General features: G+C 32.8%; 3 protein-coding genes across 3 annotated transcripts; 2 read left to right on the plus strand and 1 right to left on the minus strand.

Moving 5' to 3' along the window:
• The first annotated feature begins 11,908 nt into the window (after window positions 1-11,908).
• LOC136206356 (phosphoglycerate mutase-like protein AT74H) lies at window positions 11,909-14,868 on the plus strand. The gene is made up of 2 exons (XM_065997381.1): window positions 11,909-12,624; window positions 13,831-14,868. The coding sequence occupies exons 1-2, from the start codon at window positions 11,973-11,975 to the stop codon at window positions 14,253-14,255; spliced, it is 1,077 nt and encodes a 358-aa protein (XP_065853453.1). The 5' UTR covers window positions 11,909-11,972; the 3' UTR covers window positions 14,256-14,868.
• A 3,707-nt stretch (window positions 14,869-18,575) lies between these two features.
• On the plus strand, window positions 18,576-20,875 carry LOC136206325 (uncharacterized). Its single transcript, XM_065997345.1, has 3 exons — window positions 18,576-19,167; window positions 20,056-20,079; window positions 20,392-20,875. The coding sequence occupies exons 1-3, from the start codon at window positions 19,008-19,010 to the stop codon at window positions 20,703-20,705; spliced, it is 498 nt and encodes a 165-aa protein (XP_065853417.1). The 5' UTR covers window positions 18,576-19,007; the 3' UTR covers window positions 20,706-20,875.
• A 979-nt stretch (window positions 20,876-21,854) lies between these two features.
• LOC136206468 (glutathione synthetase, chloroplastic) lies at window positions 21,855-27,449 on the minus strand. The gene is made up of 12 exons (XM_065997525.1): window positions 26,988-27,449; window positions 26,513-26,682; window positions 25,472-25,547; window positions 24,486-24,616; window positions 23,874-23,996; window positions 23,696-23,777; window positions 23,409-23,488; window positions 23,254-23,323; window positions 23,009-23,130; window positions 22,758-22,897; window positions 22,477-22,669; window positions 21,855-22,392 (listed from the first exon to the last, which is right to left on the minus strand). Exons 1-12 carry the CDS (start codon window positions 27,360-27,362, stop codon window positions 22,269-22,271), a joined length of 1,686 nt encoding a protein of 561 aa, XP_065853597.1. The 5' UTR covers window positions 27,363-27,449; the 3' UTR covers window positions 21,855-22,268.
• Between the last annotated feature and the right edge of the window lie 276 nt (window positions 27,450-27,725).

Here is a 27,725-nt window from a genome sequence, read left to right on the forward strand (position 1 = left end):
TTTTTATTGTAATCCATGTTTCAGATTTTTTCTTTTTGTTTTCTCCCACACTTTTATAACTTTATATTTGAAGGTATTATACAAATTTCGAATACTTTTCAATTTTTTCCACGAAACTTAATTCCAAAATTATTTAGCGGTAACTTGATTATGTTATTATATTTCACATGGTTTATATAAAAGTCCTTATTTTCATAGTACGTAATATATAAATGCAACATTTCTTGATTATGTTATTATATTTCACATGGTTTATATAAAAGTCCTTATTTTCATAGTACGTAATATATAAATTCAACATTTGTTAATTTTTATATAAGTATTTAATTTAATATTTGTATAAAATGAAAATTTGCGTTTCTATTATATTATTTTTCGCAAAGTTGAAGAATTAAATTGCATTTATTTTTTATTATATTTTTTTGAGAGAAAATTACATCTATTTATATCTATTGGATAATTGTTGAAAATAAAGTAACCTTAAATTTATAATCTTTTTTATCAAAACGATGTAATATAAAGAAATGATGAAAACTAAATAAAAATAATTAAATTATATTGTGAACTTGTTAAGAATCGAAGAACTCATTGAAATAATGACAATACAAGTGCAAGTGAAAGAAATAATATGGTTCAATTGATATTGTAAAGGATTAGACCGGTTGTTGAAATAATGTTATGGAATAAGAAATTAAACATGTAATTACAAGAGCAAGAGATTTACGTGATTCGTTTATTTTTTTCCCACATCCACAAACAAGGAAGAGCATATAAGTGATGACAAGTTCATATAAAAATAATTAAATATTGTCTTGTATCATACTCTGTAACTTTCAAATCTCATGAGATTTCATAACACCAAAAGTTCACACATATGTATTCTGAGTACAAGTTCCATAACTCTCCATGCAAAGCTTATATAAAGCTTCAAACATAACATTATTCCTAGTGAGTTACACTTAAAAATGAAGTTTTCGTTTCTTATTCTAAATATAAAAATCAAACTAAATGATTCTAAACATCTTTTAACAATCTCCACCTTGTCTATAATTCTATTGAAGATAAAACTTCTTTCCACCGTAGCTTGAAAATTTTGAAGCTTCATAAAATTATTCTCCTCTAACAATTATCTTTTCCATTTCGATGAGAATGGTACACAACATGTGTTGTTAGTGACCTAATTTAGTAATTTCAAACTATAGATGAAACCATCATATCTATCGATGAAATCACTGTTCTACCAAAATAATCATACAAAACCTAGTTTCTAATACCATTTGTTAATAATTGGATTGGTTGTTGATTATAATAAGCTTGATATATGGAATAAGAAATTAAACATGACATCATAAAAAAAACATGATATTTATGTAGTTTCACTATTTTTTCCTTTATCTATGGGTGAAGAGGAGCACATAATTCATGAGTAATCGTCAAATTGATACAATAGTGAGGAAACTGCATCCTTTATCCAAGTTTATAATTCTCAAATCTTATGAGACCCAATTATACCCAAAGCTCACACAAATGCATATATCAAGAACACAAGTTTCAAAACTCTCAGCTCAAATAAATAAGCAAACAATCATTGCTTATATAGACCTAAAATTATAATCTAAGAGGGTTCACTTAAAGACTAAGTTTTTAATTCCTGTTGTAATTAGGAAAAGCAAACTATATAGGATTTTACACCAAATTTCATGTAAGGGGATGTAGCTCATATGGTAGAGCGCTCGCTTTGCATGCGAGAGGCATAGGGTTCGATTCCCCGCATCTCCATTTTTAATCCTCATCCATGTTTCAGGTTTTCTTTTTTCATTTTCTGCCACATTTACAACTTTATATTTGAAGTTATTATATAAATTTCGAATATCTTCAATTTGTCCCGCTAAACTTGATTCCAAAATTATTTAACTGTAACTTGATTTTGTTATTATATTTCACGTGGTTTATATAAGTATTAAATTTAATATTTCTATATGTTTTTTTTATGAAGAATTGCATTTTTATTATAGTATTTTTCTCAAAGCTAAAGAATTAAATTGCATTTATTTTTCTGTTATTTTTTTTAGAGAAAATTGCAAAATACAAATGAAAGCAAAACAAAAATATGCTTCAATTGAAATTGTAAAGGATTAGATTGGTTGTTAAAATAAGTGAAAAAAAAATTAAACATGTAATTGCAAGAATAAGAGATTTATGTGATTACTTTACTTTTGCTCATATCCATGACACAGAAAGAGCATATAATCCATTAGTAAGTGACATGTTCATAAAACAATAAGTAAATATTTTCATGTATTCTAATCTGTAACCATTATCATCTTAACAGTTTATCTATTTTCACAAGAGTGCACACATGCACAACTATCCGGATTCACGAAACATATAACTACAAGATGTGAACTTGATAAAGTCTTTCCCTTTTACTACGTTCTTTTCATAATAATTCATTTTACTTGCCTAGTTGACCACTTTTCGAGCTTAATTAGTATGTAGCTCTTGAGAGCATCCTTCTAAAGTAGCCAAAATGAATTACACTTCTTGAACTAGTTAAGTGTATCAAAGATAACGTATCGAGAAAAATATGATTTTCATGAAGAGAGTCTCGCACTAGGAAAAAGGTGAGATTGTCCTTTTTCTATCTCTTGGTCACAAAGAACACATGGTATGAAAAACATATGCTATGGTGTTCAGATCCTTCCATCTGAAGGAAGCGCATGTTTGTGCTTAGAACAACACCGTACAAAGATTTTAGTTTTGATGTGCTACAACAATTAACCTTAGTCTCTCTCTCATTATAGGACTACCCTCGACTATCTTAGATAAAAGTTTTCATTAAACGACTCTAATTGAAATCTCAAATTATAAATAATTTCTTGTATGCATACTTATCCACTTGTATGTATATTTCTATCCTGCAATCTAATGAACTCAGATTCATTGTTACTACAAGACGATGTTATTATTGAGCAAACACTTTTTTATTCAAAAATTCGCCTCATCCTTATCTTTGTCACCACATTTAACAAAATGAAGGTAAACGCTCGTGTGGGTGAGCTACTTTTCTATCCGACATGCTCAATTACAAACATTAACATACAACATTTACATATGTGTATTATAAGTAATTCAAAGATACTTTATTGAATTGAAAATACATGTTCCAAAAATTACATGCAATAAAAATATGTTTAGGTCCTAAGTAATCTCTGGGACCTAATATGTTTCACAAAAACATCTCTATTAACAAGTTTTGTTGGAGGGTCAGCGACCATGTCATGAGTCGAAACATAAAAATTTACATGCATTTAAATCTCTAACAAAGTGATACTTAATCTCAATATGCTTTGCTTTGTTATAAAACATTTGATCTTTAGAAAAAGCAACAACAGATTGGCTATCACTGCTAATTATTACTGGAGAGTTTAATAACAATGTTTAGGTGATCTACAAATTTATTCAACCAAATATAGCCTCTTGGGCTGCAGATGAGTAAAACAGATACTCAACTTCCATGGTGGATAAGGCTATACATGTATGTTTCTTACAACTCTAGGAAATTTTCCATTTCTGAGCAAAAAAACATAGCCAAACGTGGATTTTCTCTCATCCAAGTTTATTGCCTAGTCTATGTATGTGTATCCTCTAAGTAGAAGACTCTTTCCTTGGTAACACAAAGAATAGTTTGTCGTTCCTTTGAGATACCTCAATATTCACTTTATATCATACCAATGAGCTTGGCTTGGGTTGGATCGATATCTGCTTACCATCCCGATAGCATGGAGTATATCAGGCCTAGTGCATAACATTGCATACATAAGGCTACCAACCGAATTTTCATAAGGAACATTTTCCATTTTCTGGATTTCTTGTTATGTTTTAGGGCACATCTTTGACCTTATAGAACATGATCTTTCCTCATCAGGCTATTTATGGGTTTGCAGTCTTGCATATTGAATTGCTCAAGAACTTTGTTGATATAATTCCCTAGGCCAACAATTTCTTAAAGCGATCCATTGTGATCTTAACCTCGGGGATATACGATGCTTCTCCTATATCTTTCATCTTAAAGCTTGAACTAAGCCAAGCTTTGGTTTGATTTACATAAGTCTTATCATTTCATGCGATTAGGATATCATCGACATACAATGATAAAATCATAAACTTGTTTTTGAAGTGTTTGGTATAGACATAGTGGTCTTCTTCAATTTGATTAAAGCCATTGATGTCATCTCATTATGAAAATTAAGGTACCATTACCTTAAAGACTGTTTGAGGCCATAAATCAATTTGATCAATTTGCAAACCTTTTGTTCGTAACCTTTTTGAACGAAACATACAAGTTGTTGCATGTAAATTTCTTCTTCAAATTCTCTATTGAGAAATGCAGTCTTAACATCCATTTAATGTAGCTCCAGGTCCAAAATTGCCACAATTACAAGTATGAGCCCTATGGAAGTAAATCTCATAATAGGGGAAACAGTCCTCAAAGTATATTCCTTTCTATTGTGTATAGCCTTTAGCGACTAAGTGAGCCTTATATCTTTCGATACTACCATCAACCTTTCACTTAATCTTGAGAATCCATTTGTTCTCAATTGCGCTTCTACCCTTGGGTAAGTCAACTAATAATTGTCAAACATGGTTGACTTGCATGGAAATTATTTCTTCTTCCATTGCATTAATCCATTTATCCTTTTTAGGACAAGAGAGAGCCTGTTGAATTTTCTTCGGTTCTGCATCATCACCAGGAGTTACTAAAAGAGTCGAGCCTTCGACATTGAATCATCGATGATCAACTTTTTGTCTTATAGTACGACGCGGTTCCGAATCCTGATAGACGAACTTCATATATTAATCATAATTCGGTATGCTCCCACTCAGACCAAGTTCCATATTGTCATAATAATGGGGAATAGCACTCCCACTTTCAACCGGATCTAGAGTATTAGTAATGTTTTGAGGTACGTCAACATGATCTTGTTCCTTGAATTCCTGAGGTATTTGAATGTTATCATATTCCTCAAAAATTCTCCCACTTGAATCAAAAGGTATGTTAGACTCTAATTCCTCATAGAGAGTGTTATCTTGGTCAACATCGATTGATTTTAGAAACTCATTTTCCAGAAAGACAACATCTTGTGATTCAAACTCTGTGACTTTTTCATCTTCATTTTCTCCCACTATAACATATCCCGCTACCTTAGGACCGTTATAGTTACGGTCGTCGTTCACCAGGGCTTTGGTCGCCGGTTCCCTTTTGACAGTTTTGGGTACCTTATTAATGTGACACATATATATTTTACAAGAACCAATGCCTATGAACTATGGCATACCAATAGTAACCCATACTTCCACAACTTTCTATTCGCCTCTTTAAATAAAGCACACAAATCAATATTGGCATTGTTGAAATTTTGAGAAACAAAATACTCCATTGTGTACCTAGCCATGCTTGGGAAGAACGTTTTGGTATATCACATAATGACTTCTAGTTCCTTTGGTTTCTCAATGGAAGGGTTCATATCTTCTTCACTATAGTCGGCAGTCAAAGAAATGTTTAGGGAAGAAAAAAGTTTGAGCATTTCGCAAAAAATTAAAAGAACAAGCTATGAATCTCTAGAAATAAAAGTCTAATAAACTTGAGCAGAAAGAATAAATACGTTGGAAAAATGAGTAGAGTGAAGAATTGGCCTGAATGTGTAAGGTAACCTTTGTGTTTTAAGTTTGAGAACTACTAAAGGTGAAAAGGTTTATCATTAAAGGTAACCGCCAATCTTACAACAGCAGTTACGCATACCTCGATCAACAACAACTAAGTCTTGGGATTAGAAGCAGAGATCTGTTTCTCACATCAATGTTCATAATAGAAGACAAAATGGAGGGGGACATGTCTCTTTCGGACCTAGTCTAAATAGATGCCCAATATTTTCTAAGAAGCCTCATTAACAAAGGAGAAGCCCGTGAAGTCTAATATGGTGGGAACCACCCTAAGTGCAGAACAGAACTTTCACATATTTAGCAGTCTATAAATGGATAATGTTCAATTTCTCTTTTATTATTACGTGATATTCCACTTTCTAAATCACTATTGGTTCTTGATTTTGATATCAGGCTCTACCCCGGGTCTAGCCCAACATAGAGTTGAAGAAGTTAATTTGAAGGTTGAACCAAACGTAACATTAACTAAATAAATAACCTATAAATTCCCCATACCTTATGATTTTAATTTAACAGTGAATGGGCAAATTCTATTTAATGAGTCATTGAGCATGTGAACATTACATATATGTTTGGAGGGTCTAGCTAGTTAATTAGTAATTTGTTATAGGCATATTGTTATCAAGGGTAAATTATGTACGTAGTGTACAACTTTTGTCATATTTCACAATTTGGTATATAACCTTCAATTTTGCACACAAAACTGTACAACCTTTTAGTGACATCCTACTAAAATGTATAGCCGGTACTTATAATCGGTCAACGTGAAGTCAACGCACCAAGTTAGCAATTTGACATTTTTTAAAAGTCAAAATTACGGACGTGGCACGTTGAGCGGTCAAAATTGCTGACGTGACGCGTTAACTTTGTGTTGATCGATGAACTTTTGACTTTTTGGAAGGTCAAATTACTGACGTGGCGTATTGACCGGTTACAATTACTGACTGTACATTTTAGTGAAAAGTCATTAAAAATATTATATAATTTTATGTGTAAAATTGAAAGTTGTATATTAAATTTTGAAAAATGACAAATGTTATATACACGTATATAATTTACCCTCTTATCAACTTAAAGATTTTTACGAGAGGAAATATGGTGCTTCTCAAATTAGAGAAAATGAATGAATTGATTTTTTTTTTTTAAGTAAAATATACGCGGAGTTGAAGTTGGCATCCAAATTATTCCAATAATCTAGAATGTTGAAATTAAATTTAAAATTAGTGGTGCGTCATGAGGATGAGTTGGTCAAAGATTGTGTGAATAGAATATAGTATGAGTTTCGCAACATCTCCTTAATTAAGCATTAGGTCGCAAATGCCTAAACTAGTTGCAACTAGTCAAAGGAAAGCATGTGCGAAAATTAGGGACTAAATAATATTCATTTCTTTTGGATTTTGTTTCAATAGAAGTAAAACAACTAAAAATAAATATTCAAGCCTCGACGAGTCTTTAAAATTTGGTTCAAAATAATTTTCGAGTTTTTCTATAGGAGACTAGAGAAGAGGAAAGAGACAAATTGTAGAGATGTCAATTATAATATAATATTATCATATTAATTACTGAGTTAATGTAAAATGAGTCAATTTAATTCAATTGGTCATAATTGTGTCAAATTTAATCTGGTTAGTGATTTTATATTGTGTTTTTAAATCACATATAATTTTACTAGGTACTTATATTAATAAATTAAAAATATAGTATGATATTTTTTTTTGGTTCGTAAGTTGGCTATTCACTTTGGATCGAACCCTGGACCTTTGGTTAAGAGAGGAGGAGCCTTTACCACTCTACCACAACCCCGTGGTTAGTATGATATAGTAATACTTCTAGATATTTTATATCATATTTTCATTCATGGATTAACCATGACTATTTAAAAGCCCGCTAATATATTGTATTTGCAATTAAAAATTGTAATTTTATCACTTTTATTAATTAAACTGACATATAAACACATAAAATAATATAGTAATACTTTTAAATAGTCATATTAATTTTGTGTCAATCCAAAAATAATATGTTATGTACTAAATTAGAACTAAATGCGATTACAGATCAATTCTAAATTTTTCATTCATAAGTTGTTGTCAGTAAAATATAAAAGAATGATAAATAAAAGGTATAATACTCATTTAGCTATCTAAACTAAAGCTTCAATTAGATCCCTAAACTGACATAAAATCATTAATTGAGTTCTCATTCTAAATAAAAATCATTAATTGAAACCTCATCGAAAATCATTCGATTAAATAGTTTCAGACATTTTTTCGCCAAAACCATTTTGAACCAACTAGAGATTATTACAGTTTATATCAAATAGTTACAGTTTCTGTTTTAAGATAATGTGAACTCAATTGATAATTTTTACTTAGTTTAGAAACTTAATTGATAATTTTAATAATTTAAAGTATTAATTAATTTTTTTTAGCTTGAATTTGCGGATCTAACGGGGTGTTTATTAGGAGGGATATAAGAGGTGGGATATGGATAAAAAACACGAGATAAGTTATCTCGCATTTGTTTGTGAGATAGAAAAGTGAGACAGATGAGGGATAAGTCTCTTATCCCTCAAATCCTATACCCAGGAGGGAGGTGGTATAAGGAGGTGGGATAAGCTCCTGCGATTTTAATAGGATTGAAAAGTTCATCTTATCTCTCAAATTAATGTTATGTAGTTTAAATAAGGTTAAAATAGTAAAATGTATTATTTTATCTCTATCTCTATCCCACGTACCAAACATTGAATAATAATTCTCGAATTATATTTTTATCCTTATCCCAACTATTTATCATTGTCCATATCTTAACCTTTATCCTTATCTCTATCCCAATAGAATACCAAACGCCCCGTAAATAAGTGTAATGCCTAAGTAAAATTAGGATTTAAAGATAATATTTAAAATGGATAAGATTAGGATTTAAAGATAATATTTTAATATTATTTTTTTTAATATGAATTGATAAGAGTTGACCCGATTCATTTTGGTTTTGGTTTCGAGGCAGCATAATTTGATTGGTTGGAGATCTCTGAAATTGCTGCTTCAACCGTTATCACTGCCACGCCAGCCAGCCAGAATATATTCATATATAATAATGTTTTCTCCACATGGGATTTAGGCCAAAATAAAACCTACCATTTACGTTTTCTAGATATTTTATCTATTTTATTTTTATAATTTTCTCAATAATGTAAAGATAAAAAACTAATTTCTAGGTGAGAGTTTTTTATTCTTTGGAAACAAACTCATGATTGTCAAAATTTATAGATTTCAAAGGAGAAAATTACCTACCATTGTACAAGTTTGGTCATAAGATTTATACTTAATGACCCATAGTTGACCACTATCAATGTATGATTACTAGCCTATATTTATTCCATCCTTTTCTTTTGAGCTTTGAAAGACTTTTTATGCTGGGGAATAGAAGCGTTTCCATATTGATATAAATGTAAATAAGTACGTGTATACGTGTCATTATCCAGAAAATATAAGGACGCGTAATGAAATGTTAGAATGTGTAACCATCGGAATAAGGGTTACTAATGTACGCCAGAAATCTAGGAATACAGTTTAGGCATATTATAAACTGTCTCAATTATGACAGAAGTCCATCACTCAGGTGTTGATACATGTCCACAAGAGCAGTTAGAGCGCACATCATAACTGACTATCAGAATTTCCCTTGACACCTCATAAAATACATCACGACATCACGTAGTTAAGCTACATACATACATTTATTGCAATTCATACTCAATTGCTTAGTGATCACCTTCCTAAACTTTGATAACTTAAGCATCGTAGTGGGATCATCTGCCCCTGCTTAATCCTTTTTCTATCTTGCCTTAGGCGTAGAAATGATTCCAGCCATCATTGAAGCACTATGTAACATCCCTAAAACCCTAACATGTAGGATAATGACTTAAACGTGTATTGTAAATTGTAAATACTTTCTCTTATGTATAATATGTAAAGTTTATATGAGATTGAAGTTTATATGATTGAGAATTGAAAACATGTTTGTAACTGATGTTGTGTGAGATATCATGTGATCTTAGTGAGGGGGTTACACACTATCTCCTAGATTAAGACGTATCAAATCGGTGCAGTAAGCGTGGATTGAATAAATAAACATCTATGGCTCATCTTGAGAATACAATGAATCCATCATCCTCGCGAAAAATCTAGGAGCCCAAAACACATTTAGATGCTAGTAGGGCTCTCCTTCAAATTACTCGTGAGCTTGATAGACGTATAAAAAGGAATGTTTAGATTCCCCTGATCCTTCAAACAGACCATATAATCAAACATCTCCTCTACAATGTTGGCACTATACATTAGGCTACAAGAATGTCATTGCAATGATACAATTGCAAGAGAAATTGGAAGCATGTCATCAAATTGGGAAAACGTCAATATTCTATCACATGCTCTACCGAAAATCATATTGTCGGGAGCGTAAGAAAGACACATCGCTAGATTCTAAGTTGGAAGGCGTAAAAAGGAGATCTAGAGAGAAACAATGAACCCCCTACAAGTGCCGAAGCAATCCCTTTCGGTCACTCTCTTCATCCTACAATGAGAGCAATTTGAAGGATTTCTATGAGGAAGACTACTCCCCATGCGCCTTCCATTGAAGGGCACAACTAGATCTAGATCCTCGTCGTATGATAGAAGGCATGGAAAAGAGTCTGAATCCTTTCGTACTATCACATGCCACAAAAAGGTTCAGGCAGACTGAAGTCTCTAGTATATGAACGTAAAGCTTAGAGATGCTCCGTTCCTCCTCCGACTTCTCTCATCCAGACTTGACCCTTGACGGAGATGCTCCCCATCACTATTATTGACGGACTAAATTGTTCTATCATCAGTGACTAGGTGAACAACTTTATACTTATATATCAGAGAGTTAATTACATATAGATGTCACATGGTTTCGTTGATTTGCAGACGGATATTATGGTATTTTTTTTACAAACGTAACTCTATTGTTTGCGCCGTTACCAAAATCAAGGCAATGATTTTAATTCTGTTAAATGAGAAGGTAATTTCAGAAAGTTAAATTTTTGACTTTTTTTTTACTTTCTTCCTTCTCAATTAAAATTTTTACATTTTTTTTTGCTTTTCTTCCTTCTCTATTCTTCCTTCCTTTTTTCTCCTCGTCTTTTTTTTTGCTTGAACTTCAGAATTCTAGAAATTCCAACGTTTAAACGCTGGAAATCCAGCATTTTCCTCTAGAAATTCCAGAAAATGTTGGAAAAATCCAGAGTTAAAATTAGAAGAAGGTCAAAAGTCAAAGGTCAATTTTTTTTTTGTCCCAAAATACCCTCCGTCATGTTAATCACTTAACAGATTCCATCCATTTGCCTTGATTTTGGTAACGGCGCAAATTACAGAGTTGCATTTATAAAAAGATATAACAGATATTCATCTACAAATCGTCGAAACCATATGACATCTATATATATAATTGACCCTTATATATTCATAATATCATATATATAATATATTATTTTATATTTTAATCGTTGTCCAACCTAAAACCATAAAGAGTAATCATTATCTTTAAAATTCACATCCATTTTGGTTAACCTAATTTTTAATTCTTTTAGGTTGATCTTATTCTAATCTATATATATATATATATATAAAGATAATGACCGATGTTAACCTAATGTTTAATTCTTTTATGTTGATCCTATTCTAATCTAAAAAAGATAATTACCCGTAGGCCCAAATGTTTCAAGTCGCTTAAATTAGTAATATTAGGTACTCGTTTGTTTTTATTTTTTGGAAGTGTTTTTTTGCCTATCAATACTAAATAGAAAATAGAAAATATTTCATAAAATTTTGAAACATATGCTTTTTTACAAAAAAAAAAAAAAAAAAAACTAACATATACCGTCTATTAGTAATGACTAACAACAACAACAAACACCAAAAAAAAAAACGTTAAAATAAACAGGTCCTAAGTTTAAGTTTTTCGCGGACACATGAAACTTTAATTGAAACAGAATTCCCGAATCAAGAAATCGGGCCAACTATTAGAAAAATAATTAAATTAAATAATTAATCTTTTACATTAATGAAATTATGGAAGTAGATGCATCTTGAAGTGCAGCTGGATGATTAAAAAAAGAATTGATAGTATTTTATTGAAATGAGAAAGGTATCAAACTATAAATTTTCAAAGGAAAAGAAAAGGAAAGCCCTGGTGGTGGCTGCTGTATATATAAATTGCCGATAATGGCTTCAGATTCATCACAAAATACAAGTCCTTATACAGTTTATACAGATAAACACAGAGCGGGAATTCAAATTCCAGTTCCCCATTTTCAAATTAAGTTGATTGATTCCCCAAACTCAAACCAAGAAATCGAATCAACATCAAGAAGTTCAAAAGATCGACAAAAAATGGATAACAACCACCGCGCCAACACCAGCAACGATCACCATTCCCACAAGTTCCTTCCCAAGAGGATAATTTTGGTCCGTCACGGCGAGTCACAAGGCAACCTAGACACTGCCGCTTACACCACCACACCAGATTACAAAATCCCGTTAACCTCATTGGGGCTTTCTCAGGCCCGAATCGCTGGTAATCGGATGCATAAATTGATATCAGAAAATGATACATCCGATAACAACTGGCGGGTTTACTTCTATGTCTCGCCTTATCAGCGCACTCGATCTACTCTTCGGGAGTTGGGGAGGTCGTTTGAGAAAGAGAAGATTATTGGGGTTAGAGAGGAGTGTAGGATTAGAGAACAAGATTTTGGGAATTTTCAAGTGGAGGAGAGAATGAATGCGATTAAGGAGACTAGAGAAAGATTTGGGAGATTCTTTTATCGGTTTCCTGAAGGAGAATCTGCTGCAGATGTTTACGATCGGGTCTCAAGTAAGTCCTTTATCTTTTTCTTTTCCTTTTCCTTTCTTTCTGTTTAGATGACGAACTTGGTTAATTGGTAGACTTCTTTCAAAAGTTCATTACTATATTATTATTATAATGAACTATTAAAGTAATGATTTAGTAAAGTTTTTAGAAACCCTTTTGTTGTGTTTGGTAGTTGAAATCCCTTAAAGGTTTTTTTAATTAAATTACTGTTGTCATGTGCTTGAAGTATACAGAAGAATGTAGTTACAAAGGAGAACTGAATGATGGTTTGATGTTTAAGCTTTGATTGATTTATTCTGCTAAAACAAGAAATTGTATGCTCCAGAGTTACTTATTGTTTCTATGATTAGGTTCTGAGAATGATTGAGTTAGAACTTTGTGTTATGGGATATTATTTCTGCTAGTACTTGGCACTTGTTTCCTCTATGCTAAATCCTGTACTCTTTGCCATGTGATCTTGTTAAGGGTAAGCTAAGCAAAAAGAGGATTCAGAGTCTAATTGTGCCCTTAAATAACGAGTAATTTTGTTAGTCGGAATTCGGGGGGGTTAATTTCACAATGAATTCTTTTTTCTGGCAAAGATTAGTTCATTCAAAATGCTTTGCTGATAGGCATGGACACTTCACAGTTGTGGTGATAGGAGATTATGCTATTAAAATCTTTAATATAAAGAAGTTGAAATTGGATTTAGAAAATATATTTAACAGAGAGGGTTTCATTCTACTTATCTAGGCACAAAGCACGTATGAATTTGCGTAGCATATGAGATCCAAGTATTGAAGCTCCGAAATTAGCTGATTGTTTTGCTGGCTTGCTTTTCTGTTCTAACATGAACTTTGTTAGATAATGTGTGAAAATGGATTGAGATTTCTATCCATGATATAACTTAAAAGTAATATGTTGTTTGGTTACCTATGGGACTTGGAGAACCCAAACTCCATTGAACAAGCTCATGGAACAGAAACTCCATTGATGTCTAATTAAGAGAAAAGTTACTCTTTATGGATGAAGAGATTAAACTATGCATAATATTTTATTATTGGTTTGCGTCGAAATTGTGATATGCATCATGTAGTCAAGTTGGATACATGTTCTCTGTATGGTTGAGATGCTGATCTAAAACAATGGGAAACTTTTCCGCTCATTTTACTATTGAGAGAAGTTTGATGATTAGCTGATTGATACAGATTAACTGTTGTTTTCTGGTAGGTTTCCTCGAATCTCTTTGGAGGGACATAGATATGAACAGGTTACAGCAGAATCCATCTCAGGACTTAAACCTTATAATTGTATCACATGGTTTAACGTGTCGTGTATTTCTCATGAAGTGGTTCAAGTGGACAGTTGAGCAATTTGAGCACCTAAATAATCTCGGGAATTGCGAGTTCCGAGTGATGGAATTAGGAGAAGGTGGAGACTATAGCTTAGCAATCCATCACACAGATGAAGAAATGGAAGAATGGGGAATGTCTCCTGAAATGATATCTGACCAGAAGTGGCGAGTCGATGCCAATAAAGGTAACTGGAATGAGAACTGTCCTTGGTTTTACGATGCATTTTTCAACAATTTAAACACGGATTTGGATGAAGAAGGTGATAAGAAAGCAGACAATTCTTCCACTACTTGTGAATAGGCTACCTAGACGTTATTAGATAGGAGATTCTTTTGATTATTCCCTTTTATACCTATAAGTCATTTTAGAAAGCAGAGAGCAGTCAAAAAATTAGGCAACTTTAGTATAATCCATGGACAAATTCAACATTAGAACTAATTGTCTAGCTTTACACTTAGCAGAGAGCAGTCAAACAATTTTTACTTGTTTTGATTTGGCTGTATCATTTCCTTTAATTCACATTTTCAACTGTCTCTTTGTAGCGTAAGAAATACATGGATTCTGTAATTCTGATATGTATGTATTTTTTACGCTACAAAGAGTCAGTTGAAAATGTGAATTAAAGGAAATGATACAGTCAAATCAAAAGAAGTAAAAATTGTTTGACTGCTCTCTGCTAAGTGTGAAGCTAGACAATTAGTTCTAATGTTGCATTTGTTCATGGATTATACTAAAGTTGCCTAATTTTGTGTGTAAAGTTACAGTTTTATCTGCACCAGATTCACTGTTCAGTTTTGTTTGTGAATGAATGACTTTGAATTAATTGTATTTTCATAGGATGGTAGGCAACAACTCTTGAAATTGAAAGTGAAAAGAATTCAATGTGGTAATAGCACTTTATATTCGATATTTTCATAGGATGGGTAGGCAACTCTTGAACATTCCTCTGTGAAAGCATATTCACTTTACCAGCTGATTAATAGGAGTGATGTCCTTGAATTATTCTATTGTTTGTGTAAATGATGATCTACCTCTCACAAATACAAACATGAAATGTTCATGACCATAACTATGAGAACCAATTAAGCCCAATTTGTCTCATTTGAAGCGACACCACTTCACTTTCATATATGTGATTTGTCTCCGTGAACCTAGATCTTAGAATCTCCAATCAACAAAGTTGTGTTTTCCTTCACATAAAATCTTAAAGTCTAATAGCTCCAGTCTCATTTCTTTCGATGTCTTTTCAAGTTGATTTCGGTTTAATCCTTTGGTTAGCGGATCTGATATTAACTTTTGATCCTACAAAATTAATTGAGATGACAGTCGTTGAGATCAATTGTCTAATGATGTTATATTGATGATGCATGTGTCATCAACATAATACTGTTAGACAATTTATCTCAACGATTGTCATCTTAATTACGTTCCTTTCTCCGTTAATTGCCGCTTGCTTATTACTATGTATATAAATTGTGGGCACAAACTTTAGCCATTAAAAAATATCCTTCAAGGAATTTCATAGCCACTTTTATCCTTTTCTGGGTTTATCCAAGACTACGAACTCAGACTCCATAGTAAATCTGGTTATGTTCATTTGAAGTATTGCATGGACTTTATTTTCAACCTCCTGTTTTCAATATGTCTGAAAGAAATATTAAATTTTGTGATAAAAACACTCACCTAATTTTTAAGCAGGCTTGGTGGAATACTATTTTTTAGTTATTTTAGAATAATTAATTATAATATGTTATTTTATGAGTTGTTTTTAAGTTTGGTGTATATTAAGTTTTATGTAATATTTATTTATAGTAATGTATAAATTTTAATAAATAATTACACTTTATTCTTAATGCTTACCTCCTAAATTTCTACTTTGGATAAAGTGCAAAAATACCCCTAACGTTTACAGGCAGGAGTAATTTTTACCTTTAACGTTTAAAATAATACAATTTTATCCTTAATGTTGGTAGTCAAGAGCACTTTTACCCATAACATTGGCAAAATGGATCAATTTTAGATATTATTATAAAACATAAATATTTTATTCTTTATTCTGCATTAATTGCACGTAAGTTATTCTAAAAAAAAATCATATTTTTTGTGATTTAATAATAGAATTGAAGATTAATATTTTTAAATATTCGATATTTTTTGTCCAACTCGTACAAAATATAGTATAGTTGTTAAATTCATGTTTAATCATATGTTTGTGATCTGTTGCCAATGAGTGATAAAATGACACACATATTAACTGTAGATGACAACATTCATGACCGAAAAGACAATTTGATGAATAATTTCTCCAATTGATCCAATTTGTCAACGTTAGAGATAAAATTGTTTCTATGTGTAAACGTTAGGGGTATTTTTACACATTATTCTTTCTACTTTTTATGTAAAAATTCTATTTCTTTTTAAATTTTATGACTTAATTAAAATCATTTATATTAATATTAAACTTCTCTTTTGTTATAAATAGGGGTAAAATCGAATAATACAAAACGACATATAAAAAAGAACAAATTAAAAAACTAAAACGTTAAAATGTAGAAAATATTATAATAATGATTTTTAGAGTTGATTGTATTTTTTTAATATTTTTTTTAAATAATGTAGGTGATAGAAATAAAATAAAATAAAATATTACTGTTTTTTTTTTTGAAAGAAAAATATTACTGTTTTAGATGATAAAGTTAATTTTTGAAGTTATTAATGGAGATATTTAAAATTCATTACAAAAGTTGTTCACAAAATTGAAAAGTCAAGAAATAACAACCATAGGTTTTGGAAAACGGCATGACCGTTGTTTGTGACATAACAATGATCAATTCGTCTGGTTATACGTCACTTGTGAAAAGTGGAAACTCAGTCTTTTTTTTTTTTTTTTTTACATGAACTGCTAGAAGCCCATTTTAGAATAAAAATAATAAAAAATAGTGTTAAATTAAGGTATATAAATGAGACAAACCAAAGTCTTAGTCATACTATTTTGGGAAAATTAAAAAATAAATCAATGTGATTTGATGTGATTTGATTGTCCAGTTTACAAATTAGATATGAAATTAACCACCTAATAAATATGAAATTACATATTTTACATTAATACGAGACTTCAAATAACACTGTTAGGTAAATATATGGCTTAAAATTATATTATTTTTTACTCTCATCGAATGAACCGTTGTCATCAAATAAACGTAGAGTCTAATTTATTCTTTCTTAATAATTATATGACTAAATTTATACCTTATTGTATGATAATATAATTATTAATTATTTCGTTTACTACCTAAGACCTCAAAAATACTAGAGCCGCTTCTGCATACTATATAGAAATTTATTAATCCTAATATTTCCAAACAATATCAATTCCACTCATACATAATGAAAAATTTGACCGGAGACCGTTATTTGACCATGACTTAGAGCATTTCAAACAATTTTGTCGACTTGAAGCATTTTCGTATATTGTGTTATTTGTAACTATTACAGGGGCGGAGACAATGGTAGGTCTGGAGGGGCTCAGAGCCCCCGACGGTTGGAACTGCCCCTACTGTGCATGGTTTTGGCGACTCGGGCGCTAGAGTCACTCCTACCATGGATTGTTTCGGTGTCTTGTTTTCGATAAATTAAGGCAGAGATGATTAATTAGTTCGTTGAGTTTGTATTTAGTTAGAAAATCCAACTTGATTAATATATGATAAGGGATAAATTTATTTATGATTGTTCAAAAATATCCAATCTTATTTTTGTTATTTAAATCTATCTTAATTTTGAGAAGTTTAAGTGGTACGGAAAAATTGGTTCTGAATATGTATATATATGCAAATAAAAAATTGAGAGAATTCGATTTAGCAATTTTTTTACACAATCCTATAATCGCCACTGGTTGTTTAGAACTGTATTAATAACACATAATTAGTGACAAATACATGATAAGTCGGTTGGGAGGATCAATTTTACACGTGTGTGCATAAAAAAACTTTTGCTAAATCAAACTCCCTCAATTTTTACCATTTAAGTGATCCAGAACTAATTTTTATGTACAACTATAATTTTTTTCAAAATTAAGCTAGATTTGAACCACAAATGTAAAATTGAGTCTTTTATAATAGATTTAGAAAAATTTATCGCCTATTATATATTAATCAAGTTGAATTTTATAATCAAATACAAACTTAATAAGTTAATTAATCACCCCAAATCTTAATTTATTGGAAACAGAGAACCAGACTCATATATAGTAGAGGTAGTTTATTGGGTGACAAAATCATCAATGATAGGGGTTGTTTTTGCCAAACCGGGGTCTGTCGCCCTCCTCTATATCCAAACCTGCACACAATAAATATTTTCCGCATAATTAATTTTTAAATTATATAATATAACCGTTAAATAAAGAATCAAGTTCGAATTCGCTTAAATTAGTGATCTCAAATTCGAATTTAATGGGTGTCTCAAAAGCCTCGAACTGAACCGAGTAATTAAAAATTTTATCACAAAAAAAACAAAATCAAGGGAATCAATAGTCCCCTAAAAACGATAGGGTTTTTTTATTATTTTTTGTTATTTTTCTCCAAAGAAACAAAAGCAACAGACAGAATCATTGAAAGCAAAACATTGGACAATTAGCTCAAAATCAAGATATTATTTTTCTCTCACATTCTCCACTTTTTCTCTCTTCTTCCGTCGAAACAGCAACAAACCCACATTTTTTATTAGTCTTAACTCTCTTTTACACTTTATAGGGATCTGGGTTCTCAAAAAATTTCACAGAACACTTCCACTTTTCTTCAAAAGAATTCTGCCCCTTCTTAAAGTGTTAAAATGTTACTATTATAGTCAAAAGTGTCAAACTTTTTTCTACTCACTTCCAGATCTTGAAACAGCTGCATTTCGAATTACTTCAACAGTCAGCAGCAGATCTTGAAATGGGTTTAGAATAATGGGGTTTGATTGTTTTCTACTGGGTAATTGATATCTGAAACTGGCTCCAACAAAGTAGGAAATTGTTTCTTTGTTAGTGTGAGTTTGAGTGTGAGAAGTGAATTGATGGGGTTAAGGATATTGTTGGCATTGGTGGCTACTTTCATGATTGGGTACATTGTGAAACCCCAATTTTACTCGAGGAGTCGTACAAGTAATCCAGCTTCATCTTCATGTTCTTGTGATTGTGATTGCAATGAAGATTTTTCCTTGTCCTTGCCATTAGGTCAGATTTTGCCTTTCTGAATAGTGTATGTTATTTTCTATGTTTGTCACTGTTTTGATAAACTTTGAGTATGTGTTTGTTTAATCAGGTTTAGTAGACTTGTAATTATGAGCATTCACTCTTTCTCGTGCAGAATTTATCTTCCCTGGTTCTGAAAATGCTTACTATGGGTTCATTTGCTTATGTTTATATATTTATTCTGATGTATGTTGCACGGAAACTCTTCTTTGTTAGCTTTTTTGCGTCCGTGTCCGTTCCCGTATCAGTTTCGTTTTGGTTTCCTATGTAACTCTTCTTTGTTAGCGTTTTCCCGTCCGTGTCTGTTCCCGTATCAGTTTCATTTTGGTTTCCTATGTTTTTTTAGAATCCGTATCAGTTTTGTTTTGGTTTCTTATGTTCTTTTAGAATTAGTGTTTCCCGGTGTCCGTTTCTGTTAAAGTTTCTATTTTCCTTTCCTAAATCCTAACTATGTTTTTTAGAAATAACATTTGCTAGTATACGTTTCCGTTTTTGTGAAATATGGATTCTGATTTCTTATACAATTTATCACATGACAATACGGAGACAACCCACTTAACACGACCCGTTTGACACGATTATTATTTTTGTGATTTATGTAATATATAACCACGTGGAATATATAGATTAAGTAACACGATAACCCATTTTAACGCCCTTAGTTTCTTACAACATGAGAGGCCCTATATGCAACTTCTTTGCTCTTTATCTTGGATGCCATTTGTGCTCTGTGCCTTCAGCTTCTTAGTGTTTCATACTTCGAATTGAACCATTTTCATGTTGTGCAACATCAACATCATCATGTTTTCTCCCCCTTTACAAACATTGTTTATTTACACTAATTTTCTTCTGATGTCTACTGCTCTGCAGGACTTGTCAACAGCTCATACGCAGGTCAGTTATTCGTGCATCATGCTAGTTATCATAGTTCGTCTTTCTATTTTTCGAAAGTTGTTAGCTTTCCATGTTAGTTAGTTGAAGTGTTTCCAGAGTTGGAAGTTCAAATCTCTGAAACCTGTAAAATTACTCTCATATTCTTAATCGTTTCAATTTGCTAACTTGTGTGACAGGATAAGAAATGTGACAATCAAGTAACTGAATATCTATACTCTGCTCGCATTAGAACTAAGATTTACAGTGAAAAACGAAGAAAACTATAGATTTAGTTTTATGCTGAGGTTAATTTCATGTGTACTGAATTTGCAGACTGTGGCAACAGTGATCCTGAAATACAGAAAGAAATGGAGAAGGATATTGTAGCTTTATTATCAGAGGAAATTGGTCTGCAAAGAAGAGTAGCTAATGATTCGTTAGAGCAATCAAAGGCATTAGTAATGGATGCTAGGAGATCTTCAATGCACTATCAAAGAGAAGCAGAAAAGTGCAATTCACAAACAGAAATTTGTGAAGAAGCAAGAGAAAGGGCAGAAGCACAACTAGTTGATGAATTTAAGGTTTCAGAATTATGGGAGAAACGTGCCCGAGAACTCGGATGGGAAGAAGATAGAACGAGTACATGATCATGACTGCATTTTTTCTGTAACTTGTTTTGGGGTTATGAATTTGCAGAATGCTTGTATAATTTTTCTTGCAAGTCTCTTGTTTCATCTTATGTTTCAGAGTCCCTTTTAAGCTAAGCTGCCTTCAATGTAAAGAATGAAACTAATGAAATCGTTCTGTATTTCTTGAAGTTACCAGCAACTCTTATATTAGCTTTTCTGCAAGGTAGCTATTCACTGTTCAATTTCTGCACTTAGGCAAACTGTTGCAGATCTTTAGAAACTTTATAAACGGGACAATGTACAGAAATACTCATATTGTTAGAAACAAAAGTAATTTTACTTCCAACGCCATAAATGGTACAATTGAGAGCCTAACGCTACAAGTTAAGCCAATTCTAGACATTAATTTATAGGAAGACCCAAAAACACTTGATAAGAATTCAGGCAATATATAAGACTTACACGATGTCATGTGCATACACGTATGTATCTTAAATACGTTGTTGATAAGTGATAACATCACACAAGCTGATTGGATTAATGAGATTCATAACCGAGACAAAATTCCTTTAATGATATTTGAAATTGATCTGGTTTGCCAAAGCTATGCCGTCAATTGTACCATTTACAGCAAAGTTGTCCTTAATTAATAGGCTTAATATCTTCCTAGCCCCTCAAGTTGTCCCAATACTGCAACTGACCCCTCGAACTTAGACTTATGACAACTAACCCTCTCAACTTGCTTATTTGGAATAAATAAGCCATCAAATTGCTCAATTGGAACAAAAGTTGCTTATTTAGAACAAATAGTTCTTAAACCCAAAAAAAACATTCAACATAATATTACATCAGAAATAAAAAAATTCAAATTATCGGCTGCTACATCTAACTAATCCACTTATACATTAACTAAAAGGCAAAAAAAAAAAAACTCCCAAAATAACCTATTTAAGGGGTTATTTGTTTCAAATAAGCAAGTTGAGGGAGTTAGTTGTCTCAAATCTAAGTTCAGAGGTCAGTTGCAGTATTGGGACAACTTGAGGAGCTCGGAAGATATTAAACCTAATTAATATTTAATAAGGATAGGAGTATTTTTTATACCTTGATCCCTTTACAATTTTGCAAAAGTCAATAAGCAATTTAAATTTAACCTAAAAGATAATAGGAAACACAGCAAAAACACACCAACTTTTATTTGATTAAAAAAAAAAGCTGCAGGTGCAGTTACAGTTTATCCCATTCAACTTCCTACCTCTAATTTCCTACTCTAAAATTTCACTCTGCAATTTTCATTGCAATGAAGGGAATAAATGGAAGAGATAATTGAACATTTATTTGGCAAATACGTTCACACAACACATACATGAAAACCAAGCAATGCAGGCAGGCAACCCATTATCATTGCCAGAACAAGAGAAACAATGTGTACTCCTCTGCGTGAATATTCTTTTCAGGAATCATAAGAAAAAATCAATCTGTCTCGGCATTGTTAGATCTGGTGCAAAACAACTCCGGTATTTACGAGTCAAGTATGAGCTGTTTGAGGCTGTAAACATACTTGAAAACTAAAGATATGCTCGCTCATCTTAAGTATATACTATCCAGAACTGCAAATCCGGCTGCAACTCCACCTTCATTCGAAGATGATACCTTTGTCCGCATCAAGTATCCACATTGATCATTTACGATAACCTTGTCGTCATTCCTGTTCATAGAAATCCAATAACGTCGAAGAAAAATGAGTGTAAGGATGCTATTGTTAGTGTTTTTTGATGCACAATTCATGTACCTCAAGTAAGCGCTGTATACTCCGAGTTCTGATATTGCATGATCTTTATGACATATGCCATTGCGTACCAAATATGTCGAGGAAGCAGCTGGAAAAATTCGTTGCATGAGAATGTAAGCAGCATCTTCTTCTGTTTTTTCCTTTTGCAATCTTAAGAGGCTTTCCCTCACATCATCGCCGTAGATATTGTTCCCTGAACATGAACATCGACTCATTGTCAGTAAACACTGAGCCAACCATAAAATCATGACAAAAACTTATCAAGTTCAGAAATAAGGAACCTCCGCCTTCTCTTTGGGGCTTCATCACAAAAATTTCGGGTCTTTCAATGGCTCTTTTGACAATTTCATGTTCATCTAGACTCCACAAGCCAGCAAAAAATTTCTGCACCTTGGCAATATCTTCCTTCTTGTCTAGGAATCTGCAAAAAACTGCATCGTATTAGACCAGAACAATCCTACGTTAGCCAGGTATGAAACCTTAAAACCACAATAAATTGGGCGACTAAGGAGTGTTAATCAAGAAAAAATACCTCTCGAGCACATTAGGCTTCGCAAGTTCTTGTTGTACCTTCTTAGTGCCGGCCAAATGATAAGCTATGGAGGGACACTTGACGGCTAATGACTGCTCCATAAGCATCCTAGCTCTCCATTCCTAAAAAAAGTTGAAACGAGTAAAGCGATCACATTTTTTACAGCTTATAACATCGAGGATTCAATTTTTGAGGAGAAAAGAAACAAGTTGCAGTAAAATAAAGTGACAGAAAGAGATGCTTACAGCTTCCGAAGGATAATCGGTTGGTGCATACCCAGATCTAAAATAAACCACTGCGATTGCTTGGCCACCTCTGCAAGTGTGTTAACTTTCATTTATTGAAGTCTAAAACGATGCAGACTAAAACTATCGAGAGACAAAGTCAGGAAGTCACATACACAAGGAGTGTTCCATCTGGTAGAAGTTCCCCTTCTTGATCAATGTCTGCCAATGTTTTCCGAATCGCTGTAATATTATGTGTATTATGAAGTTAAGGAAGAAACTATCTAGACGACCCTCAAAACATGCCGTTTTGAAAATATATCTCAGAAACCATTTCTGAAAATTTAATTCTTCAACTTCCATTAAACTGCAGATTGGTAAAATTTCAGCTTAAATTAAAATTCAAGAAACCATTTGTCCTTGTGATTTTATCAATATCTTCATCTCGGTAAAAAAAAGGATATTTTTCCTTCAATATAGCAGAAAGCCAATGTTGATCATACATGTTGTGCTCCTCAGGCTGAGCGACAATCATAACTAGCGCCCTACAAAAGTGTATCAAGTATCATTAACCAATCTTACCACTTTGAGAACAGAAGCAGCGAATAAATGAAGGAGCTGTATTTCAGACTACTTAGTACCTCGGGTTATTATACTCTATCCAAGCTTTAGCAAGAGCCTCTGCAAACTGCATTGAAGCATTGTTGCTTGGTACTCTTTCATAATCTAATCCAAGGTGTTCTCCATATTGCCGAAGCAAGCTCCTGCAGATATAAACTGCAAGTATAATTCTCTGCCGTTCATTGCATCAAAGTATGTTGTCCACATTCTGGCCCAAAGAAGTATGGACGCGATTTTTCTTTTCAAAATGAATGTGTACTGAACTATATCACCTTAGCTTTTAAATTATTGGTAGGTTGGCTAATGTTTACATTATACGGCTTGAATTTCAATTTATCAAATGCCGAGATCACAACATCACAATCCAAACCATGGCTTTATTGATGATGATTGAGTCATATATCAGTAAACTCTCCAACTCATAATACAATACATTAAAAGCCTGCTTTATAACCTACTTCTGCTAATGAGCTACGCGATTTCATACCATATCACTTGAAGGCAATGTAAGAATTATCTTCAAATAAGACACAAATGCCGATTTGAGGTCTCCAGAAAAACAGAATACAATTTGACTGAGACAACTATAGCTAAGAACAGAACTAAAATCAAAAGGTCGATACATTTCTTACCTGTGAAGTTCACTGACAAGACAACTGAGGCCAGGAAACGAAGTAGAAATTGTATTTAGCTCTATTTGGAGAAGTAATTTAGTTTCCTCATCAAGCATGTAATCGGAGCGATGTAAACCCAAGCGTATTTTCTGTATCAATACAACAACATTAGGATCTCCTAGCTCGAGCGTAGTCAGCTCATAGTTAGTAAAGGCGCAAGGGGTCCTGGAGCCATGGCGCACGGCGATGGCGCGCGCCATAGCGAGACAAGGCGCACTTACAAAAATAAAAATTATAAAACTATAAAACTAACATAAAAATGCAATGAATACTAAAAAAAAAAAAAGGGCGGCCCGGTCGCACTACGCGTCCCCGCTGAGCGAGGGTCCGGGGAGGGGTCCCACCACAAGGGTGTGCTGGGGGCAAGCCTTCCCCTGCCAATTTATTTGGCAAGAGGCCACTCCTAAGACTCGAACCTGTGACCTCTTGGTCACACGGCAACAACGTTTACCGTTGCGTCAAGGCTCGCCCTGAAAAATGCAATGAATACTAAATCATGAAAATATCTTAAGCATAAATAAAATGACACTGTCTCTTGCTCTTCAAATGACTCTGTCTCTTCCTCTTCAAAGAGTCTCTTCGTCTTCTAGTTAGTTAAAACGTATAATCTCTCTCCTTTTTAATACTTTTTGTTAATAGAACACGTGTTTCATTCCAGATATATAAAACTAAATGCCATAAATTCCAAAAAACTGCCCATAACTACCTCTAACTGCCAAGGCGTGCCTTGGTGCGCCTTTGGCAACTGCCTCTTGGCGCAAAATGGCGCACCAGGAGCGCGCCATGGCAGTTGCGCCTCGCCATGGGGCTGCCATGGCGCTAAGGCCTGCGCCTGGTGCGCCATAGGCGTGCCTTTAATAACTATGAGTCAGCTTAGCCTGCCTTTACAAATAACAATTATCCAACTCAACCATATAAAATACTATATCAATTAGGTCCCTTACCTCTATTTTGTTCATTTCTAGCATCTTTGAATGGATATCTAGAAGCCTTGATGTAAAAGCATCTACTTTCTTTGTTCTGCAGTATAAAGAGTTAAAAAGAGACTTAGTGCCCCAATTAGGTAGGACAAACCACAAGCACAGCGGTTATTTGAAAATGACAGCTAAATCCTATCTTGCACGGACACCCCTCTTTAGTAGTGTTTATGTGTTTCGTGTCTGTATTCGTTTCAATTTCAGTTTCGCATTCCCTTTGAAGCTATGAAGCACCTATACTTCTAAGAGGTCGTATAGGATACTCCGGGGATAAGGATACACCGGTGATACGTGGGATACATATGGGATACGGCAAAACAAGTATTCCCTTTTTTTCTTTTTTCTTTCATTTATGGGGATATGCAGGGATACATATTAGGTAAAATTTACGGGTTTTTTCTAAATAACTCTACAAAAATAGGGGTTAAATAAAAAAAAAATTAAATATAAATCTGTAACATAAATAATTAACTAAACTAGTTCGCACCCATCCTTTTATTTGCAAAAAATAAACAAAAAACTAAAAGCTAATCATTATTAAATGTTTGTAGATGAAGATCATGAAAATGTCTTAGAATAGTCATTAGACTTGGTAGCTTAAATAGTTTGAAGTATTAAATGTTTCTTTTTGATGAATTCATGACTTATTAGTTATTATGAATGTGATTTATTGTTTTATAATGATTTATGAATGTGATTTGTGGTTTAGAATGATTTACGAATGTGATTTATGGTTATATATATAATTTGGCCTATCCCTGCCGTACCCGTAACGTATGCGCACCCGTATTGGTGCTTCATAGCTTTGAAGACTATGTTATGAAGGTTATGCTTTTAGAAATAACATTTCGTGATGTCCGTTTTCGTTTCTGTTTCCGTGCAACATAGGCTAAGATGAAAAAATTGTACAAGTAATGAATCATGCAAGAAAGTGTCCTAGAAAATGGAACTATTAGAGAAAAATTTCTAGATAATAAATGAATCAGCAGGTATGAATGATGAAAGTACCTTGATAATGACTCCTGCAAGAAGTTTCCATCCAAACTCACACGATCTATAAGTTCATTGAAAATGGGTGCAACCTCACATGCTTGTTTGAATTGATTTTCTGGGAATGAAACAGGCAGCAAAGCAAACGGAGCATGTACAATACCAACACCAGGTACTTTTCCTGATCTCTACAATGAAAAAACCCCATTATTCCTATCTTACTTCCCATATCATAATTATGTCAATTTGATCCCAAAATTAAGAAAAAAGGAAGTAAATTTATTAGGTTTAACAAATGAAAGAATAACACAATCAAGGACTGCTCTCTTTAATTACCCTTCCCATCCTCAAAATTTACAAACTTCATAAATATTGATGAAGAACAATAGCACAAGTAATAAAAATTTCCTGAGTTTAACCACCATGTTCAATAAAAAATAGGAATTTTTCAATATATAGCAAAGAATAAAAAGGGGAAACTTTATTCACAGACCTGAACACTTCTGTCACCAACAACAAGGCCATGGAGAGAGCACCAAACAAGAGCATCATAAACCATTTTTGCAACCAAATCATCATCAATACCATGTAAATCAAAATTGGGTGTAGTACTTGTACCAGTTCCTTGTTGGATCTCCATCAATTTTTCTCTGCCACTCCTCAAAGTAACAATCTTTGAAGATGAAAAGGGAGAGTAGTGATGTTGGGATACGAAATTGGAAGTGGGTTTTAGAAGAAGAGAAGCAAAGAGGGGAATGGAGTTGTTTGTGAGTGGAGTTGGGGGTAAAAGATGGCAATGACTGGGATTGGGTGTGGTGGTAGGAAAAGAAAGGGAGAGTGAGAGAGAAGATGAATGGGAAGTACCCATTTTGATTTGACGTTTTTCTTGGTGGATCCAAATGGAGAATAAAGATTCTATTTGGCGACGGGATTCAAAGGATAATAATCTTAATGCTGAATGGATAGAAATTAAAATTAGGAACTTTGAGTTGTGTGTTGTGTACTTTGTTCATTTTGATTGAAAAGTCAATAACTTTTTATTAATCAAAATTCGATTTTGTTTCATTGGTCATTTTGGTTGGTAGGCTCAGGTTTTTTCCCTTTTTTGGTTTATTTTATTTGAGGTTGTTAAAGAATGAATGTAGTTGCATTTGGGACCTTGATACAATCATACAATCCTTAATTGTGAGCCATCACAAAAAGATTATTCCAAAATATAGTAGTAATAGTA

This window comes from Euphorbia lathyris, chromosome 9 (assembly GCF_963576675.1).
Source record: "Euphorbia lathyris chromosome 9, ddEupLath1.1, whole genome shotgun sequence".
Lineage (NCBI taxonomy): Eukaryota > Viridiplantae > Streptophyta > Magnoliopsida > Malpighiales > Euphorbiaceae > Euphorbia > Euphorbia lathyris.

Bases quoted from the DNA above. Each gene is read 5' to 3' on its own strand.
- LOC136206356 (XM_065997381.1), top strand. From the start codon at position 11,973: ATGGCTTCAGATTCATCACAAAATACAAGTCCTTATACAGTTTATACA. The intron at 12,625-13,830 runs GTAAGTCCTTTA...GTTTTCTGGTAG, and splicing joins TGTTTACGATCGGGTCTCAA to GTTTCCTCGAATCTCTTTGG.
- LOC136206325 (XM_065997345.1), top strand. From the start codon at position 19,008: ATGGGGTTAAGGATATTGTTGGCATTGGTGGCTACTTTCATGATTGGG. The intron at 19,168-20,055 runs GTCAGATTTTGC...ACTGCTCTGCAG, and splicing joins TTCCTTGTCCTTGCCATTAG to GACTTGTCAACAGCTCATAC. The intron at 20,080-20,391 runs GTCAGTTATTCG...CTGAATTTGCAG, and splicing joins TGTCAACAGCTCATACGCAG to ACTGTGGCAACAGTGATCCT.
- LOC136206468 (XM_065997525.1), bottom strand. From the start codon at position 27,362: ATGGGTACTTCCCATTCATCTTCTCTCTCACTCTCCCTTTCTTTTCCT. The intron at 26,683-26,987 runs GTCTGTGAATAA...TTTTCATTGTAG, and splicing joins TTGGTGACAGAAGTGTTCAG to AGATCAGGAAAAGTACCTGG. The intron at 23,997-24,485 runs GTAAGAAATGTA...TTATATCTGCAG, and splicing joins CTTGTCAGTGAACTTCACAG to GAGCTTGCTTCGGCAATATG.